Source organism: Balaenoptera borealis, assembly GCF_965194805.1.
Source record: "Balaenoptera borealis genome assembly, chromosome: 19".
NCBI lineage: Eukaryota > Metazoa > Chordata > Mammalia > Artiodactyla > Balaenopteridae > Balaenoptera > Balaenoptera borealis.
In genome coordinates, this window is record NC_138878.1 from 53,578,461 (window position 1) to 53,598,619 (window position 20,159).

The 20,159-nt window shown below is 37.0% G+C and overlaps 1 protein-coding gene across 3 annotated transcripts; it reads left to right on the top strand.

Annotated features, from left to right (window-relative positions):
• The first annotated feature begins 397 nt into the window (after nucleotides 1-397).
• Nucleotides 398-17,274, top strand: ZNF260 (zinc finger protein 260). 3 transcript variants are annotated; one of them, XR_014237537.1, is made up of 3 exons: nucleotides 507-1,075; nucleotides 11,036-13,049; nucleotides 15,790-17,274. XR_014237537.1 is itself a non-coding variant. In XM_082367401.1 (2 exons), exon 2 carries the CDS (start codon nucleotides 11,505-11,507, stop codon nucleotides 12,741-12,743), a length of 1,239 nt encoding a protein of 412 aa, XP_082223527.1. In that variant the 5' UTR covers nucleotides 398-1,075; nucleotides 11,036-11,504; the 3' UTR covers nucleotides 12,744-17,274. The 3 variants fall into 3 exon arrangements, 2 of the variants coding, with proteins under 2 accessions (XP_082223527.1, XP_082223526.1); XM_082367401.1 differs by having other exon boundaries at nucleotides 398-1,075; nucleotides 11,036-17,274; XM_082367400.1 differs by lacking the exon at nucleotides 507-1,075 and adding an exon at nucleotides 1,124-3,309 and having other exon boundaries at nucleotides 11,036-17,274.
• The last annotated feature ends 2,885 nt before the right edge of the window (nucleotides 17,275-20,159 follow it).

The window sequence follows — 20,159 nt, forward strand, 5'->3', positions numbered from 1 at the left end:
CTTCCGCACACAGTGCTACACACTCACAATCCCCACTAGGGCGCAGTCACAGAGGCACAGTAACAAAGCTCCCTATGCCTGCACAGAAGAGGAATACACGATCCCACAGAAACAATCCACACACCCACCACAGGGACACATAGTCACAGGTAACCCACACCAGCACACAGTATTACACACGGTCACACATTAACAATCATACCACGGAGATTCATCCACAGAAAGCTACACACACACGGTATCACACACAGTCAGAATAACACACACATCACTGGGACACATAGTCACACAGAATTTCGTAACCGACACTCCCCTCCCCAACCCCGTCCGTTCCGCCTGAACAGACTTAATACTCAGTCTCCATCCCCGCCCCGAGCTCTGGACGTTTCACCTCCAATCTCCCGTGCGCGGCGTCAGCCGCCAACAGCTCAGAGACTAACACCCGGCTCCCGTACAGCTCTGCTCAGAGCCTCCGGCCGGAGAACGCGGCGACCTCTGGGAAATGTAGTTCAGAGCCGCACTCGCGAGGGACAAGATGGCGCTGGGCTTGAGCCCTGCCAAAGAGAGCCCCACAATCACTCCCTGCCTCACTCCTACTCCACCCCAGCCTCGAACCGCGCCCTGGAGTCTTCTGGCGCTCCTGGCGTAGCCTTGCACCGTGGCTCCTAGTTGGAGTCTCCCTGGCGTGCTTGAACTGGGCTTCTTATAACCCAAGGCACACCACTGCCCTCTTCCAGAGGTAGAGTTAGCACAGATAGAGTGTTACCTAAGTCCTGAGGCTCAGCCTACGTACACTACTCCCCCAACCAGGAAGACAGTCCCACAAGCTATGGTGGAGTTGAGAAAGCGCGAAAGCTGACTCGAAAAGCCGACTCGAACCACTGAAACTGCTGGGAAATGTAGTCCACAGTCAAAAAAACGTGGACAACCGGCCAATATCGACTGATTCTGCCCGGTACTGAGCCCAGGCTTGGCGGAGCCCAGGAGACCTCTGGGAATGCTCGCCAGCCTGGAGTGCGCAGGCGCAGGCGCAGGCGCAGGCTTTCCGGCTCGCCATCGTCGTCTTTGTCTGCTGGTGAGTTTGGTTTTGGCTCAACGAAACGCAGATCTTGTTGCGGGACCTGGGTTTCTGGTTTTAGAATCCGGTCGGGTAGGCTGTAAGGGAGGTTTTGTGGAGCCTACTACCGGGCTGGGGAAACTGAAGGGGAGGAATCGCCTCCTGTGACGTGCAGTGTTCAAAGCTTCTGTGGATGGGGGCAGGGGTACAGAAGGAAACGGGCGGGTTCTCCGGTGGGTGACAAAGGTTGTGAGGGAGTGTGAGAGGGTTGTAGAGTTGCAACCTGTATGGTTCCAGGTTTGTGAGTTTGGGTGGCATTGTGAACTTAGTGGGGTAGTACCATGTAAACCTCGCTTTTCTAGTTTCTAAAATAATGATAAGGATGCATCTCTCTGGAGCATCCGTTTCTGTGAAAGATGAGAAAGGGAAAAGGCTAAAAGCAGACTCATTGTGGAGTAGAAAACAAAATCAGCATTCCTTTTTTTTTTTTTTTTTTTAAATTGGAAAGATTTCCGGGAAACTTGTTATTTGTTGTCTAGACTCTCTGTAGGTATTGAATTTTCTTAATTCTTTGAAGGAATTTTGGTAAGGCTGCTTTGAGAAGTCCTGGACTAAGGAATAGCTTTAAGAGGTAGTTTCCACAAGTGCAGACAGCACGGACGGAATTGGGAAGCAAGTTGTCCTGTCTTTGGTGCAGAAATCAAGTAACGGATTTAAGACTCCCTGGTTTGTCAGTGAGCATGGCAGTCTGACTCCTAATTTGGCCAGGTTTTCCCCAAACGAAATGGCCTTTATAAATGTAGCGAAACAAATTTTTCTTTTATCTACAAAGAGAATTTTTCCCAGTATTTTATCACACTTAACATATTTTTCAATAAAACGAAAAAGAAAAGTACCACAGTACAAAAATTCATGTATGGAAATAATAGCTTTGATACATACCGAAAATAATCAGTAATAGTTATAAAGAAGACTACTTTATTTACAATAGCAACAAATCAGATAAAACACCTAGGGATAAACAGTAAATGTATAAAACCTTTATGAAGATTATTTTTAAATGTTAATGAAAGACCCAAAAGAAGACTTGAGCAAATGGAAATATATACTATATGTTAGATAGATTTTGAAAGTCTGCAATGTATTTTGTTATATGAAGAAAGTAAAGTGTATGTTTGGTGTAATACACTACTTTTTTTAGTAAGTGGGGATAGGAATGTATATTTGTAGTTACACAGAAAATAAAAATAGCTGTGAGGGGATGCAGCAGCTAGGGCACGGATAAGAATCACATTCTTGCTTGCGTGTTTTGTACACTTCCATTTTTAATTGGGATGGAGGAATTAGATTTCTGTGTTCACTCCATTCCTTTTCAGGAGTTTATCACTGCCTCATTCTTTAACGTTTCCTTGATTTCCATAATACTTCTCTCATTTTTATAATTCTGGTCAAAACCAAGGAACAACTCCCCCCCTCCAAAAAAAAAGAAAAAGAAAAACCCTCAATTAGTGACTTATGTTTCTGTTTTTCCCTTAAATATTAGTGTTCTTAAGTTTCTGACTTTGATCATTTTTTTTCACCTCTAAGAACTCTATGAGCAAAAAAATTCCACTGCTGTGGCTTCAGCTGACACAGGACTAACAAATGATCATTCCTATTTGAGGCTTGTCCTGAGCTCCTCATGCACATATCCAACTGCCTAATAGACAGCACCATCTGGAGGTTGCATAGGAACTTCAAACTCTTTATGTCCAGAATGTTATACTTATGTCTTTCCTCCTGCAGTTTGCCTCCATCCTTTCCCCCTTCTGTATTACCTGTTTTCATCAGTTCATAGCACTGTCCGGGCAGATTCTAAGCATACTACATTGGATCAAGCTTGTGAGGAAGTATGATCCTTTTATCTGTCATACCCCATTACAAATTGGAGACCATGGTCTTTTCAATACACATAATAAGTGAGAAATGTATATATGTTTGCTGAACCAATGAATTGAATGACCATATAATTATAGGACGCTTAAAATATTTAATGTCTCCTAGAGTAACATAACCTAGGTAAAATATTAGGCTTCTAAAAATTTTAAGAACTCTGATTCATGAATTATTTCAGAGTCACTCCCTTTGTATTTTATCCATATCACTCAAGGTTGACGACTTCACACTTATGAGAAAAGTGTTGTTATGATACTCAAAACTGTGACTGTGACTGTTCAGTCAGGAGCAAGGCTACAAGTGACACCTGCTCAAAGGTACCCGTACAGGTTGTGATTCTAGAGAACTCTAGCAACTCAGTCTTGTAGTTTCTCTGTGTAACCTAAATTCTGAAAATACGATACCTTCTGTTTCTCATTTTTTGAAATGTATGGAGCCTTTAAATGGTATAATGAGTTTGACCTGAGATGCAAATTACAAATACTCTTTTTTCCATGTGCTCACATGTATGTATGTGCTCCAGTTTCTAAGCCAAAGGTTCAGCGTTACTTTGTTCTTTTTCACAAGCCAGCTTCCTTGTGCATCTCCAGGAGGTGCACTTTCCTTATCCTTCAACTCCTTTGAGGGTCTAAGGGCTCAGCTTGAATTCTGGGATGCTGCTTTGACCTTCAGCAGTAACATCCAAATCCTATGTTAGTATTTCGAATTTTAAAGTCACCAGTTCAAACAAGAAGAGCAATGGATGATTGAGGAAGAAATGTAAAGGAGGTGTTCTCCAGGTGAGTTAGGAAGAACCCAGCAGGTATGAATGGAATAAAGGCTCATTACAGTTATTCAGTGAGTTTACAACATCTGAAACTTTTTTTGAGGAGGTTTTCTTATCAGCCCCCATCCTTTGGAGTGAAAATTGCTAGGAATTCTTTAGATACCTAGGTAACATTTCCACCTGTTCTTCCTGGATTGGTGCTCTTCTTTTCTCAGATTCTGGAGGACTGAGTGCCTCTCTAACCTCTATTCTGGATGCCAGCCTCTCTACCTCATTTGCAGTCTCAATTTTAGGACTTCTACAGCCTAAATTTCGTCCTTCTCTCTCTAACATTCTCCATTTTTTACTTCTCCCTATATGCCTAGACTCCTTTCCTTCATTCAGTCCTTCTTGCCAAGGATTATAGATCTGTAATCTTTCAAAAACTAGCACGTAGATTCTTTTCTTTAAAATTTAACTATCATTTCTCCCTCCTTCTATCGTTATATACCTCAGAGTTGAATTTTACCCCCTTATCCTTATTTCTTATTGTCTTCTTACCTCCAGATATCATAGTATAACTCTTCTCCAACTCCTGCCTTTTAACAATAATGCAGGCTTGGAAATGAGTGCTGACTTCCTACTAGTTCAACTCCCTGTTACTTTTAAAGAGAAATAGAACTATTATTTTTAAACTCTAATACATATACTTGATAGAAATTAAAAGACTAGATATGTCTCCTTATTCCTGGCTCTCAGTTCTCCATTTCTGCTCCCTGGAAGCAGCAATTATTAACATTGTATGCTTCTAAATGTTTTATGAGTATACAAGGAGACTTTTAGGCAGAGCAGTGACATGATTTGCCTGTGACAAGATTACTGTGATTGCTATGTTGAGAAGAGTTGTAACATATATCAAAATGCTCAAATGTGAAGCAAACTCAATGTATTCTGTTTAAATGGTGACCTGTTAAGAGCAGAGGTTGGCAACTATACCCTACTATGTGTTTTTGTAAAAAGTTCATTCATTTTCTTATGGTCTGAGACTACTTTCAGGCTACAATGCCTGAGTTGAGTTGGCATCTGCAGATACATGATATGTAAAGCAATGAAACAGGACTAAAAAGTGTTATCAATCATGGTAAAGCTAAGTGACTATAATAAACCGCAAAATGTGCTGGTTTAAGGAATGTAGGAATTCATTTCTTGGTCACATATCAGTTATGTGGTGAGTAGTCAAAATTTGCATGGTAGCTTTGGTCTTTGTGGTACTTTAAGATCCAGATTTCTTCCAGGTGTCTCTTTAACATTTAGTTGTGGTTGAAGCTGGATCAACAATGCATCCTGGTTCCAGCCTGGTAGAGGAGAGAGGAACCACCACTCTGGGTGGGGGGGGGTCAATAAATTATTTTGTAAAGGGCCAGGTAGTAAGTTTTTTAGGCTTTGTAAGCCATAGGATCTCTGTTGCAACTACTCAACTCAGGCATTATAGCACAGTTAGTTTGCTTAGCATTAGAGCATTTTGATTTATACTTTGAAAATACTTTTTAAACCACAAGATAAATGCTGTTGAAAGGACCATTTTGCCTGGTATTCAGACAATGTTGCCTAGTTCAGTTCAGGACTGTCATTTCACAGTATAAAAAATTCAGTTTGGGGAGGGTGGGAGGGAGGCTTACGAGGGAGGGGATTGGGGGATATATGTATGCATATGGCTGATTCACTTTGTTGTGCAACAGAAACTAACACAGCATTGTGAAGCAATTATACTCCATTAAAGATGTATTTAAAAAAATTCAGTTTTGATAAGTATGTGTGAAGGATGTTGATATAATCCCTGTAAAAATACAAGGGGCTTTAATTACCAAGGAGATGTAATTTCTGTGTTTTCTTTTGGCTTATTAGTAATACAGAACTTAGTCCTGATCTGTTGAGCATCATGCTTTTGCAAATTTAATGAATTTAAAAATTGGAAAATTTTAAATATATAGTATTACTGTACTTTGTTAAAAGTTTAGTAAAATTCACATCTTAAACCATGTATACCTGGGACTTTGGGGTGATAAAATGTCTGAATGATTATCTCTTTTTTTCCTATGTTTATTTTTCTGTTTAGATTTTCTGTCTTTTCTGGTCTCAGTTTTCAGAGGTTGTATTTGCTAGGTTTTCAAATTTATTTGCATAGGGTTGAGCAAAATAATCTCTACAATCCTTACTTCCAAATAATCATTTTTTATTTTTGTAATTTTGCTTTTATTCCCTTTTAGTTTTTCCCTAAGAATCAACTCATGAATCTATTATTACTTCTATTTTTGTTTGTAATAATTACTTTTCTTATCTTTACTAATTTTTCTGTTTTTCTTTTATTTTCTTCTCCTTATTATAATTCCTTAGTTGGAATGTTTATTATGATTATTTCTTTTAAAAATAATGTAAACATTTATGCTAAAACTTCTCCAAGCATTATTTTCAAATGTGTTCTATGGGTTCTGGGTTCTCATATACATTGTGTTCTGAATAATATTCTGAACATTACACAATTTATTTTAATTTCCTCTTTGACCAAAGAGTTTGTTCAAGCCAGTAGATTTTGGAATTTACAAGTGAAAGATTTTCATTTTTCTAATTTATGACTTTTTTTTTTAGTCAGAGTATTTTATTTTTTATCTGTCCTTTTCTACTTTGTGGAATATTTGAGATTTTATAGGCCTACCATGTGGACTGATTTTGAGAATGTTCTCTGAGCATTTTAAAAGATGGTTCACTATTTTCAAGATACAAAATAAACTAGTTAGCTCTATATTATAAATAAGTGCATGTTTTTATTTCATGTTCCCATTTTTTATATGTTTGCATATTTCATGGATTTGATCTCTGAGGTTGAGAGAGGTAGTCTTCTCAGTTGCTAATGTGTTTTTGTATCTTGGATATCTGTATTTTATATATTCATGATTATCTTCTTTATTTTATCTTTAGTCTTTATTTTAGCATTTCTTATATATTGTTTTAGATGCATATCTTGTATATATATAGTTTAGGAGGGTTTTGCCATATCAGTTGTTAAACTTTAGCATGAATCAAAGTCACCTGAAGGGCTTGTAAAATACAGATTGCTGGGCCCTACACACAGGTTTTTTGATTCTGGAGGTCTGGTTTGAGGCCTGAGAATTTTCTGTATGATCCTATCATAGCTCTTTTAATAGTTATTTTTATTCTAGTTGCACTTATTGACAGGAACAATATGGTTGGTATTGATTCTCTGATTTTACTTTATATACTGTTTTTATTTTATTTTATTTTATTTTTGGGCCATGCAGCGCAGCTTGTGGGATCTTAGTTCCTTGACCAGGGATTGAACCCATGCCCTTGGCAGTGAAAGCATGGAGTCCTAACCACTGGACCTCCAGGGAATTCCCAACTGTTTTAAATTCTGCCTCATCTTTTATCTTTTGTATCTTTTGCGTAAGATCTTTCTTTGTTTTGAATATATGTCTTTTTTTCCCGAAAATTTGGAAAGTTTATATTTTTTTCTTATGGTTGCCTTTATATTCATAATTTTCTTAGTCTTCATCCCTGATTTGAGACAATATCTATTTACTATCTGTTACCAGTATATTTTATACATTTTACAATACATATTTTCAGTCTCCCTCTTCCCTTCACTGCACAGTTAGTGATTGTGATTATTATTCTAGCTTTAAGTAGTAATGGTTGCACCGTTCTCACCTCTCCCTTCATATGTATGAAATTCTTTGCATCTTTGCCGTTGATTGTGCAGTGACCCATCTATCAAAATCCTATCCACTGTTCAACCTTGACCTTCATTTTTATTAAACTGTCTCTCACTTCTAGCCCAATCTCGCTAATCTCTGTATCTCCATCTTATATTGTAGCTTCCAGAGCAACTTGGATCTTAAGTGTATACACTGTTAGATTTGTATTTTTCGCTTTGATGTCTAAGACATACATTGAAGCTCATTGGCAGAAAGGCCAGTTTTTATCCTTCTTGTCTGCATTCTTGAGCACAAATAAGATGTTTTATTTTGTGAAATGTCTAGTCTTTCTCCCATTTTAAAAACTAAATTGTTTATCTTTTTATTATTGTGTTTCAAGAGTTGTATATATTCTGGATACAAGCCCTTTATTAATTTCTCCCAGTCTATGGCTTTCCTTTTTGTTTTCTTAACTGTGTTTTCTTTTCTTTTCTTTAATTAATTAATTAATTAAAATTTTTTTGGCTGCATTGGGTCTTCCTTGCTGTGTGTGGGCTTTCTCTAGTTGCGTTGAGCGGGTGCTACTCTTCGTCACAATTTACGGGCTTCTCAGTGCAGTAGCTTCTCTTGTTGCAGAGCATGGGCTCTAGGTGTGCAGACTTCAGTAGTTGTGGCACGCAGGCTCAGTAGTTGCGGCACACAGGCTTAGTTGCTCCGCGGCATGTGGGAGCTTCCCGGACTAGGGCTTGAACCCGTGTCCCCTGCATTGGCAGGTGGATTCTTAACCACTGTGCCACCAGGGAAGTCCTTAACTGTGTTTTTTGAAGGGCGTTAATTAATTTTTAATTTTGATGAAGTCTACCATTTTTTCTTTTATATTAATAGTTTTTTTATTAATAGTTTTAATAAGTTTAGTTCTTATGCTGAGGTCTATAATTGATTTTGAGTGAATTTTTGCTTATGGTATGCAGTGAGGGTTGAGGTATTTTTTTCTAGTTATGGAAATTATAGCGCTGATATGAGTGGTAGCATATTACTAATCAGTTCTTGAAATGATTTATAAGAAAATGAGGTTATAATTTTAAGACAGATAGATCAGGATAATGTCCAAGGTTTGCAGTGAGTGGATGGAAAACAGTTATAAAAGAAAGGATTTAAAGAGAGGCCAAGGAAAGGGCTCTTGACAAAAAAAAAGAGCTTGGGTGCCAGTATATCAGGCATAATGAAAGGAGAAAAACAAATGAAAATTGAATTTGATGGCAATGACAGTTTCTGTATCAAGAAATGATAGTATCAGTAATCAAAATAGAAATCAAAATCAGATTTGGAAGCAAAAATGGCTATTTTCTGTCATATTTTCTTTTTTTCTTTCCCATTAAATATATGTGTACTTTGCTGTTTAGCCCATGTGAAACTCAGTTGTAAGTAGATAAAAAGAGCACTGTCTATAGTTATTATACAATTATAGACTCAGTCAAGTTAAAAGGCCCAAGTCTTCGAGATCTCTGTAAGTATAACAAATAGGGGCTTTTAAAAGTCAAATAGGATTATAGCTATGCTTGCTCCATTCTTCCTCACCCATAGTTTTTGTTCCACATAGACAGCCACTTTCAACTTATTTGACTGTGTCTGTTGGTGTTTATTCCCGTATTTTATACAGCTATTTTACCTATTTTAAATGTAATCAATTTAATCATTATCAACATGCTAATATGAAAGATGGGGTTCAGAAAATTTCCTGCATTCATTTGTCTTCATATTTTCTCTGAAACTCCTTTCTCTGATGCTTCATATTTTCTCTTGAACCTCCTGGCTTCCTCCACTAGACTACTAATTTCCCAGTCATTACTCTCCTTTTTTTTTTTTTTTTTTTAAAAATATTTATTTATTTATTTATTTATGGCTGTGTTGAGTCTTCGTTTCTGTGCGAGGGCTTTCTCCAGTTGCGGCAAGCGGGGGCCACTCTTCATCACGGTGCATGGGCCTCTCACTATTGCGGCCTCTCTTGTTGCGGAGCACAGGCTCCAGATGCGCAGGCTCAGTAGTTGTGGCTCACGGGCCTAGTTGCTCCGCGGCATGTGGGATCTTCCCAGACCAGGGCTCGAACCCATGTCCCCTGCATTGGCAGGCAGATTCTCAACCACTGCGCCACCAGGGAAGCCCTACTCTCCTTCTTTATTCCTTTCTCCCTTCCTTCCTTCTTTTTTTTTTAAATTTTTTTATTCTGGGAGATATTCTGGAATTTTTTTCCCAACCTATTGAATTTTTAAGGTCAGCATCATATTGTTTATTTCCAAAAGCACTTATTTATAGAACCTATTAATATTTCACTGCTATATAATCTCTTAGCTTTCTGTGATACTAATTATATATTGTATGTATGTGCTCTTTTGTTCCTTGCCTTGTTTTTTCCTATTTGTTTGATCTTTTACATTATGGCTTTTGTCCAATTTTTGTGATCTTTAACTCTACATTAATACATTGAGGTACCAGAAAGATTATTTTAATCTCTGTGTCCATGGGTGGGTCTTGTGAAATGGTGGGCTTCACTGTGCAGCATTCAGTCAGATATCTAAGTCTTTTATATGACTGCAAATGTCAGTATCTGTAGGTGTTCTCATGATCTTCTCATTTTTTCAAACAAGAACCCTTCCATTATCTGACAACTACCAGCATTCTTGGAGTCTAGCAGAAGAAAGAAGTTGGGAGCCTATACTATATATAAACTTATACTCATCCCCTTCTTTCATTATGGTACTCTCATCTACTTTCCCTGTCATCACTAAATTTGGAGTTTCTCAGTTGTACTTTGGATAATTCCTATTTCTTTCCAGTTAGGAGAATTGGGTGTATCAGCTGCTCCTTTCATTTTATAAGCCCCACCTTCCACTCTTATGCAGTGTCTCCAGTTATAGTGCCTTTCTGTTGACAGCTGTGTCACAGATTGCCTTGCTTCTAAGTGGCATCCTCATCTGCTAGCATTTTATTTAAGTCACTCAGTTCTGCTGTTAATTTACAGTCCTTTATTTGCTTTCCTTTCAAAATTTCCTAATACTTTCATCCACTGTTGTCTCCTCAACCTTTTAGATTTTATGAGTAATGCCCTTCATCCCCTATTGTCATTTTAATGGAGTTTCAGGAAAATGTAGAAATAAATATCTTATTTAACCACATATCCCTTATTAATACTCCTATTCATTTTATTTTTTATCCCTTCATCCTAGGCTTTCCAAATGTTACGTGTTTGTCTTTCATCCTGTTTGTCACCTGTTTTTTATGTTTTCCCTTACTTTACTGATTTATAAAGTATACATTGTTTCATTTAAAAGCAGTTTAAGCTACATGCACCCATGGATGTTATTTGTATTTGAGCTTTCCTTTATACTGGTAGGTTAGGTTTGAAATAAAGAGTCTATTTTTAAATTGCATATTTTTGAAATTTTATTAAAAATAGTGGGAAAATTTACAAGTGTGATATTGATGATGATGATTGCTACTTTATTGAATGTTTACTACATGCCAGGCATTAAATATTTTACAGTGATTAACTCTTTTCAATGATGATTTTTTTGTACTCCTTTTTAGAAAAGGCCTGGGAAATTTATAAGTAAATAAAGACACAACAGGAAAGACTTGTGGGTTAAGTCTCATCCTTCTCCGTGAAAACACAGCTAAAGAAAAACTCAGAAAACCTAGGTAGCAGAAAAGTATTTCCTCTGAGCACAGACATTGATTCTTTAAGACTACTCCTCTGTGTATGGGACTCAGTTTAAACGAGTTTGGAACATTTAATTTACACTTAAATATGAGAGAAGCTGTCTAAAAAAGAACCATTAAGAATATAATGAGGATGCTATATTTCATCCCAATTTGTAATCAGCTAATCACAGGATAACCAATGTGAAAAGTCTTTCATCATATATTCAACTTTGATAGATAGCTGAAAATTACTATTGGAGAGAAACCATATGAATTTACTGAATATGGAAAAGCTTTCATCCATGTCACATGTCAAGAGATACTAAGGAATTCTTGTTGGAGAAGGTATCTGTGCATGATAAGAATGTTGGAAAGCCTTCAGCCTGAATCAGATCTCCTTCAGCATGATCAAATTCATGCTGGAGAGAAACCTTATGAATGTAATGAATGTGGAAAAACATTTAGCCTGAAGCAAAACCTCATAGAGCATAAGAAAATGCATACTGGAGAGAAATCACATGAATGTAATGAATGTGGTAAAGAATTCTCTCGAGTCTCATCCCTTACTCTACATTTGAGAAGTCATACAGGAAAGAAACCATACAAATGTAATAAATGTGGAAAAGCCTTCAGCCAGAAGGGAAACTTACTTACTCATCAAAAACATCATACTGGAGAGAAAACTTATGAATGTGGGAAAGCTTCTATTCAGATGCCAAGCCTTATTAAACACCAGAGAAATCATATTGGAAACAAACCCTATGTATGTAAGGAATGTGGCAAAGCCTTCAATGGCAAATCATATCTCTCTGAGCATGAGAAAATTCATACAGGAGAGAAACCATTTGAATGTAATCAATGTGGAAGAGCTTTCAGCCAGAAGCAATACCTTGTTAAACATCAGAATATCCATAGTGGAAAGAAACCCTTTAAATGTAATGAGTGTGGAAAAGCCTTTAGCCAGAAGGAAAACCTCATTATCCATCAAAGAATTCATACTGGCGAGAAACCTTATGAATGTAAAGGGTGTGGGAAAGCTTTCATTCAGAAGTCAAGCCTCATAAGACACCAGAGAAGTCATACAGGAGAGAAACCTTATATATGTAAGGAATGTGGAAAAGCCTTCAGTGGGAAATCAAACCTCACTGAGCATGAGAAAATTCATATTGGAGAGAAACCCTATAAATGTAATGAATGTGGAACAATCTTTAGGCAGAAGCAGTACCTCATTAAACATCACAATATTCACACAGGAGAGAAACCCTATGAATGTAATAAATGTGGAAAAGCCTTCTCTCGAATCACATCTCTCATTGTACATGTGAGAATTCACACAGGTGATAAGCCTTATGAATGTAAAATATGTGGGAAAGCCTTCTGTCAAAGCTCATCTCTTACTGTGCATATGAGAAGCCATACAGGTGAGAAGCCCTATGGCTGTAATGAATGTGGGAAAGCCTTCTCTCAGTTCTCAACTCTTGCTCTGCATATGAGAATCCACACTGGAGAAAAACCTTATCAGTGTAATGAATGTGGGAAAGCTTTTAGCCAGAAGTCACATCATATTAGACACCAGAGAATTCATACTCATTAAAACTCTATGAATGCCTTGAATTTGGGAACACCTTCAAGAGAATTCATATTAAACAGTATATCAGAAAATTCATTTTACAGTAAATTCACATGAATGTGGAAAATCCTTCAGCAACAGCTCAAAATGTAATATACTGAGAATTTAATAACTATCACAGTATCATGAAAACCTACACCCCCAAGACCCCACAACAAACATTGTTCATGCTGTACTTTTAGGAGCATTCTCATTAAGGATCCAGTCATGGACAGTAATCAACATGGTTCTGGAAGGCCTACCTGATGCATTCAGACAAAGATATGCGAGGTATAAAGATGTGAAATTAAGAGACAAAATTGTCATTTTTTTGTTACATGTTTTGCTACATGTATAATCATCAAAATTATTTGCTCTTGATGCAGTAATAGAAAACAAAGATTGTGACAGAATATTATATCCAGAAACATATGCATGTCTGTATGGGGAATTGGCAATTGATAGAGGTGGTAATCACAAGTTGGTAGGAAAATCTGGATGATTCAAAAAATGGTCTCAGGGTAAATTGACTCTTCATGTGGAAAAATATTAGATCTTTGCTGTTGTTATACATTAAAGTATTTATTTAAAAATCCAAAAGTGTTATGAAGGTTAGAATGCAAAGAGCAAAACTTAGTAATATAAGAATTTTATAGGAGAATTTTTTCAAACCTGAGGGTAGGAAAGAATTTCGAAAACAGATTCCAGAATACCCACTCTTGAGTATACATACATATAGCGAAGAAACTGATACATGTACCCAGGGAGTCCTGTACCTTTATGTTCATTGCAGCATGAGTTATATTAGCAAAAAATTGGAAACCAATGTCTGTCACTTTTGAAATGGATGAATAAAATGTGATGCAGTCACACTGTATAATATTCTCTAGTAGTTAAGTATAACAAATTAAATCTATATGTATTAATAAGAAAGATATGGAAGTCATGTAGAGTGAAAACAAATGAAGTGAATATATTATAATTATTCCTGTATGAATTTAAATTAAATCAACACTAACCAACACTAGTATTAAAGCATTGGTTATGGGTGAACATTTTTATGTAAAGCTATGAAGAATGGATTGGAAGAATACACACTCAGTTCCCAAAAGTGGTTGTCTCTAAAAAGAAAGGCAGTAGAAGGGAAATGAGGCCAAACATGGTAGTTAAAGGATACTTCAGTTTTGTATCTAAATATCTATTTCATTAAAAAGAAATAAAGATTCCAAGTAAATAAAACAAAATATGTTAATTCTGAATTGTAATAATATATGAGTTTATTCTGTTGTTTATGCTGTTTCTTTTAAACTTCTGAAAATTAAAAAAGATAGGGATAGGAGTAGGGAAACTACATGGAGTACATGTTATAGTGGATTCACATTCCCAGTTAGATGCAGATATTTTACAGAAGATATTTCTACAATCATATCTTTACTATAAAATATGAATTTTAAAAATTGGAATGGTAACAAATCTAGTTATTTAAATTTACTCTCAAATGTCATATCACTAATCTCTGTGTGGTCTTTACTGAGACCACAGTAGATTATAGCATGATTTTGCAACAGGTGATTGAATCACATACATTTAAGGATCATATCACTTAGTAATACATCACTTAGTAATACATGCACAGACTTGTTAGAGATAATTCGTTTTTCAGAAACACTTATCAGGAATTTTAATAGTCCACATACAGTATTGGCATTAGAAATTTGACATTTTTTAAATGAGGAAAACATGTCACTCTTACATTTTTTTGTATGCCATTGAGTAAAACATCAACTCTTGCATTTCAGCTTGAGTTTTAAACTCAGACTATTTTTTTCCTCTAATCTGCCACAGTCAATTTCCCCCACCTCTAGTTTGTTTGTTTCCTTCAGGAAAATGGCACTGAAAAGGGAGATCTCAGACCTAAACAGAATTCTTTTATTAAAAGCAAATCTTTTTGAGGATTTTTGATTCTTTTCCACAATAACTTGACATATAGAAAGCAGTTAGTGCTCTTTTTGAATAGTGATAAAAATGAGTATGTAACACTTAAACCTTAGGCTGCTTTCAAATATATCAATTTCTTTTAAACTCAGAATAATACTATGCTACTATAACTATAGCACTGCACTGCTTATTAGCATATTTGAAGGTTGGTCTTGAGATAAGATTATAAATGCCATAGGTTGACTTTGTGAGGTAATGTATCCAAATAAGATACATGTATATCTATGTGAATCTAAATTATCCTCTCTTTTCTTCCATTTCTCATTAAGCATTCTCTCATATTCCTTAAGTGTTATCCACTTGTGCTGGTGCAGCTTTGAAGTTACCAGAGCAACTAGGAACTCTAATCCAGACCAAATAAGGAGGATTACCTTTTCGTGCCTATAGTTGGTCAGTGCCAAGGCCCAGCAACAAGAATGATTATAATGATCAAATAGAGTAAGATAAGCAGTTGCTGCACAGTATTCAGTGATATTGTATGCTATAAATTTATTCAGCCATCCCCCTACTAATTCTACTTGTTGCTAGTTATTTGGCATCACAAACAACACTATAGTAAACACCTTTATATTGGCCCTTACATTTTATTTTTATTTCTGGGGGATAGATTATAGGCAAGAGACTGCTAGATTAAAGGATATGTGCTATTTTAAAGTTTTAATAGATGCAATCAGTTATTTTTAAAAAGACAGGTTTCCTCCAGCCATGCAATAGGTGGTATTATACTAAAATTCATGTTTGTCTGATGAGTATAAACCTCACCTTTTCCTAGATTTGCTTCTTTGTAAAATTTCATATTATTAGCCTATTTTCCTATAGGATTATTTATTTTTTTGTCAGTTTTGAAGACTTCACGTATTAGACATTAGGAAGTTTATGGATTGGTTATAGAGATATTTTAATCTCTAGATTGTATATGTTACTTCTTAGGTTTTCTTATAAGTTGTCTATTTCCTTTTTGCAATATATAAATAATCCATCTAGAATTGAATTTTTAATGTCATGTATGAGGGTTCATTTTCTTTTCTTTCAGATGGGTTGCCAGTTATACAAGCACAATTTATTAAAATAATCCAGCAGCCAGTTTAGCAGCAAGTCACACAGCTCTGACACCTGCATGTCCACCAGAAGCAATCACAGATTTGAACCAGCAATCAAAAAAAGAGAGAGGGAGAGCAGAATAAGCTTTAACCTAGCATTAGGTTTATTATTAGCTTTGTCCTGACAAGAAAATGTCTTCACAGCATGTTCATCAGACAGTCCTGCAACTACCCAAGCAAGCACAGCTTCCACTGCTTCAGCACTGCACAGAGGAGAAAAGATCAAAATGGGCGTGGTTCACCTCAGCACTGGGAAACATTAACATTCTCATCCAGCACAGTTTATAATAATCAACCAGGGCATCTGCACGGTGTGCCACCATCACATGGGGCACACTCAGTTGTAACAATGATAATCATTTAAGCACAGAGAAGCCACTGCCTTGGTTTCCCAAGACTTGTGATGCCTTAGTTATATAGGCTGTCAATGTCTACATGCCAATTAACAGTTCGTCCCATCCAGATACAGGCTACAAATGAGAGATTTACAGTGGTGTTTTCTTCAAGGAAAGTGTGGTAGAAAGGCAAATCTAAAGTCATCTTTCCAGAGATGAATCAGTGGGAAAGGCCTGTTCTTAATCCTTTACTGATACCACACTTTTCCTACTCAACTAAAACTTTGCTATGTAATCCTTTAACCATATGATCTTTTCTTCATTCAACTTAAACTGCCTTATATTTTGATTTATACCAAGACCTATTTCTATATTCTCTTGCTTCATTAATCTGTTTTTCTATTCCTATACTAACACCATATTAATTGATAACTTAACATTAGCCTTATTGTATTTTGATACTGAGTATTACAGCAAGTCCCCCACTCCCTGCTGTTTTTCAGTTTTATTGGCTAAGTTAATTTTCTTTCTATATAAATTAAGATAGTTTTCTCAAATTAAAAAAACCCTTTGATATTCTAATTGGAATTACATTAAATTTATACACTTACTTTGGGAGAAATGACATTTATGATACTGTCTTTCTGTCCCAAAACATAGTATGCCTTTGCATTTGTTCAAATTGTGATTCACGTCCTTCAGCATGAGGATTCTGAACAAAGTAATTTGAAGCCCATCGCTGCTTAATACCATTATATTAAAGATTTTGTTCGGTGAATAAGGAAATCTCCCCTCCACCCCAGCCCAGAATTCATGTGTGGAAGCCCTAATCTACAATGTGATGGTATTTGGAGATGGGGCCTTAGGGAGATTAATTAGTTTTAGATTAGGTCATGAGGGTGGCACACTTATGATGGGAGTAGTGCCCTTATAAGGAATGCCTCGTGTATGCACCAAGCACACAGTGAGACAGCAGCTGTCTACAACCCAGGAAATGGACCTTCACCAAATCTGCCAGCACTTTGCTATTGGGACTTTTTAGCCTCTAGAACTGTGAGAAATAAACGTCTGTTGTTTAAGCCACCCAGTCTATGGTATTTTGTTATAGTAGCTCAAGCTAAGACAGTCCCCTTCCTGCTTAATTCTACCCCAGCCAGTTAAATATGAGGTAAACATCTTGTCAGATGCTTACTATGAGCTCCTGATATATGGTAAATAAGACAAAGCCACTTCTCATTAGAAGAGTATAATCCCAACTCCATTAACAAGCTCTGTAATTTTTGGCAATTTGTAAAACTTCCTAAGTCTCAATTTCTTCATTTTAAAATAAAAATTGTTGGAATGGGAAATATGTGGAAAATACAGTTCCTGCAAATGACATCACCAAAATGTTGAACTAGGAAGCTCCAAGCTATTGTTTTCCCACAGAAACTGAAAAACAACAACAACAAAAAAAACCCAGAAGCTTTCTGAACCAACTTTGTAGTACCTCTGAAAAACAGTCAAAGCTTTTTTGAAACAAGAAAATGCTCAATTAAGAAAAGCCATCTTCAAAAGTTTTGTGGCATGTTTACTCTTTCCCCACCCCTCCCCAGCACAACAGTGATCTTGGTCGTGACCTGGTGGCAACCCAGTTTCTCCTTCTCAAACTTGAAGGAGCAGAGCAGACCATGTTTGCAAATTATTGTGTATCTCTGTTCTAACCTATCTTGAGGATACATGAAGGACTGATGCAAGGCACACTGCTGTTTTACATTACTCAGAATGCAGGTGGGGAAATGAGCATGCACTGCTCATAAAACCTTCAAGGTGGGATGCCTGGGGCAAGAGATATTGGTGGGGACACAAACTATGGCCTGGAGGAAAAACTAGGGTAAAACTCTGGGAAAATAAGACATTCAAAAGCAGATGTATATAGGGGGGACTTTACTAAGACATACACATGTCCACACAGGGACTTCCCTGGTAATCCAGTGGTTAAGACTCTGCTTCCACTGCAGGGGGTGTGGGTTTGCTCCCTGGTCAGGGAACTAAGTTCCCATATGCCACACAGTGCAGCCAAAAAAAAAAAAGAAAAGAAAAGAAAAAAAGATATACATATGTCCACACGAGAAGCACGCCAAGAAGTCTTACTTAATCTTGAGAAGACAAGATTTCACCTTGGGGTGATCCCTAGGCTCAGAGCAATTCTAGCTAAATGGTGAAGGAATGCCCCAGCACAGAACCAACCTGCAAAGACTAGGGAAGGTGGCTGTTCTCTTGTGTGTGCGTGTTCGTGTGTTGTTTGTTTCAGCTTCTGGCATTCAAGAAAATCTCTGTCAAAACAGTTAAAAGCAGATATACACAAAATGAACTAAAGAAAAAGGCTTTTAAGGACTTGCCTGGTGGTCTAGTGGTTAAGACTCTAAACTACCAATGCAGGGGGCCTGGGTTTGATCCCGCGTCAGGGAACTGGACCCCGCATGCTGCAACTAAGAGTCTGCATGCCACAACTAAAAACAAAGATTCCACATACCACAACTAAAGATCCCACATGCCACAACAAAGACCCTGCACAGCCAAATAAATAAATATTTTTAAAAAACAGAAAATGACTTTTAAGTTATCATGCATGCAAGAAACAGTCTATGCAAAAATAATTAGAAAAAGTATCAGATTACCACAGCCTTTAACAATCAAAAACATTGAAACTGGGGGAGGGGGAAACTCTGATTTCCGGAATTAACACTTTTTAATAGTGTCCAATTTACAATACAAAACATAAAGCACATGAAGAAACAGGAAACATGACTCATTAAAAGGAGCAAAGTTAATTGACAGGAACTGCCCTTGAGGAAGCCCAGTCATGGACTTACTAGACAAAGATTTTTAAACAATTGTCTCAAATATGGTCAAAGAGCTAAGTGACAATATGGACAAATAACTAAAGGAAACCACGAAAATCACATGAATAAAATGAGAATATCAACAATCAGAAATTATAAAATGGAACCAAACAAATTCGGGAGCTACAGTATATAATAATTGATGTGAAAAATTTACTAGAGGGGTTGGTTCAACAGTGGACATGATTAGACAAAAAAAAAAATCAGCAAACTTGAATATATTAAATAATATATTATTTTATATTGAGTCTAAGAAGCAAATAGAAACCCAAATGAAGAAAAGTGCATAAGGGACTTGTTGGACACCAACAAGCAGATCAACATATGCATTATGGAGTCCCAGAAACAGAAGAGCTAGAGAAGGGGGTAGAGAGGTTATTTGAATGAATAATGGCCCCAGACTTTAAAAATTTGATAAAAGACATGAATCTGGGGCTTCCCTGGTGGCACAGTGGTTAAGAATCCACCTGCCAATGAAGGGGACACGGGTTCGAGCCCTGGTCTGGGAAGATCCCACATGCCTCAGAGCAACTAAGCCCATGCGCCACAACTACTGAGCCTGTGTTCTAGAGCCTGCAAGCCACAACTACTGAGCCTGTGTGCCACAACTACTGAAGCCCACATGCCAAGAGCCCATGCTCCACAACAAGAGAAGCCACTGCAATGAGAAGCCCGCGCACCGCAATGAAGAGTAGCCCCCACTTGCCACAACTAGAGAAAGCCCAGCGCAGCAACAAAGACCCAATGCAGCCATAAATAAATACATAAATTTATTTAAAAAAAAAAAGACATGAATCTACAAGAAGTTCAACAATCCCCAGCTAGGATAAACCCAAAGAGACCCAGACTGAGAAATAATATAGTCAAATTTTCAAAAGCCAAAGACAGAGACACTTGAAAGCAACAAGAGAAAAGTGACTCATTTAATACAACAGATCCTCATAAGACTGTCACTCAATTTCACACCAAAACCTTAGAGGCCAGATGACCTACAATAAATGCTAAAGGGAGTCCTTCAGGTTGAAGATATACAATATAAGAAGAAACTCTACTCCAGGAGAGTAAAATACATGGGCAAATATT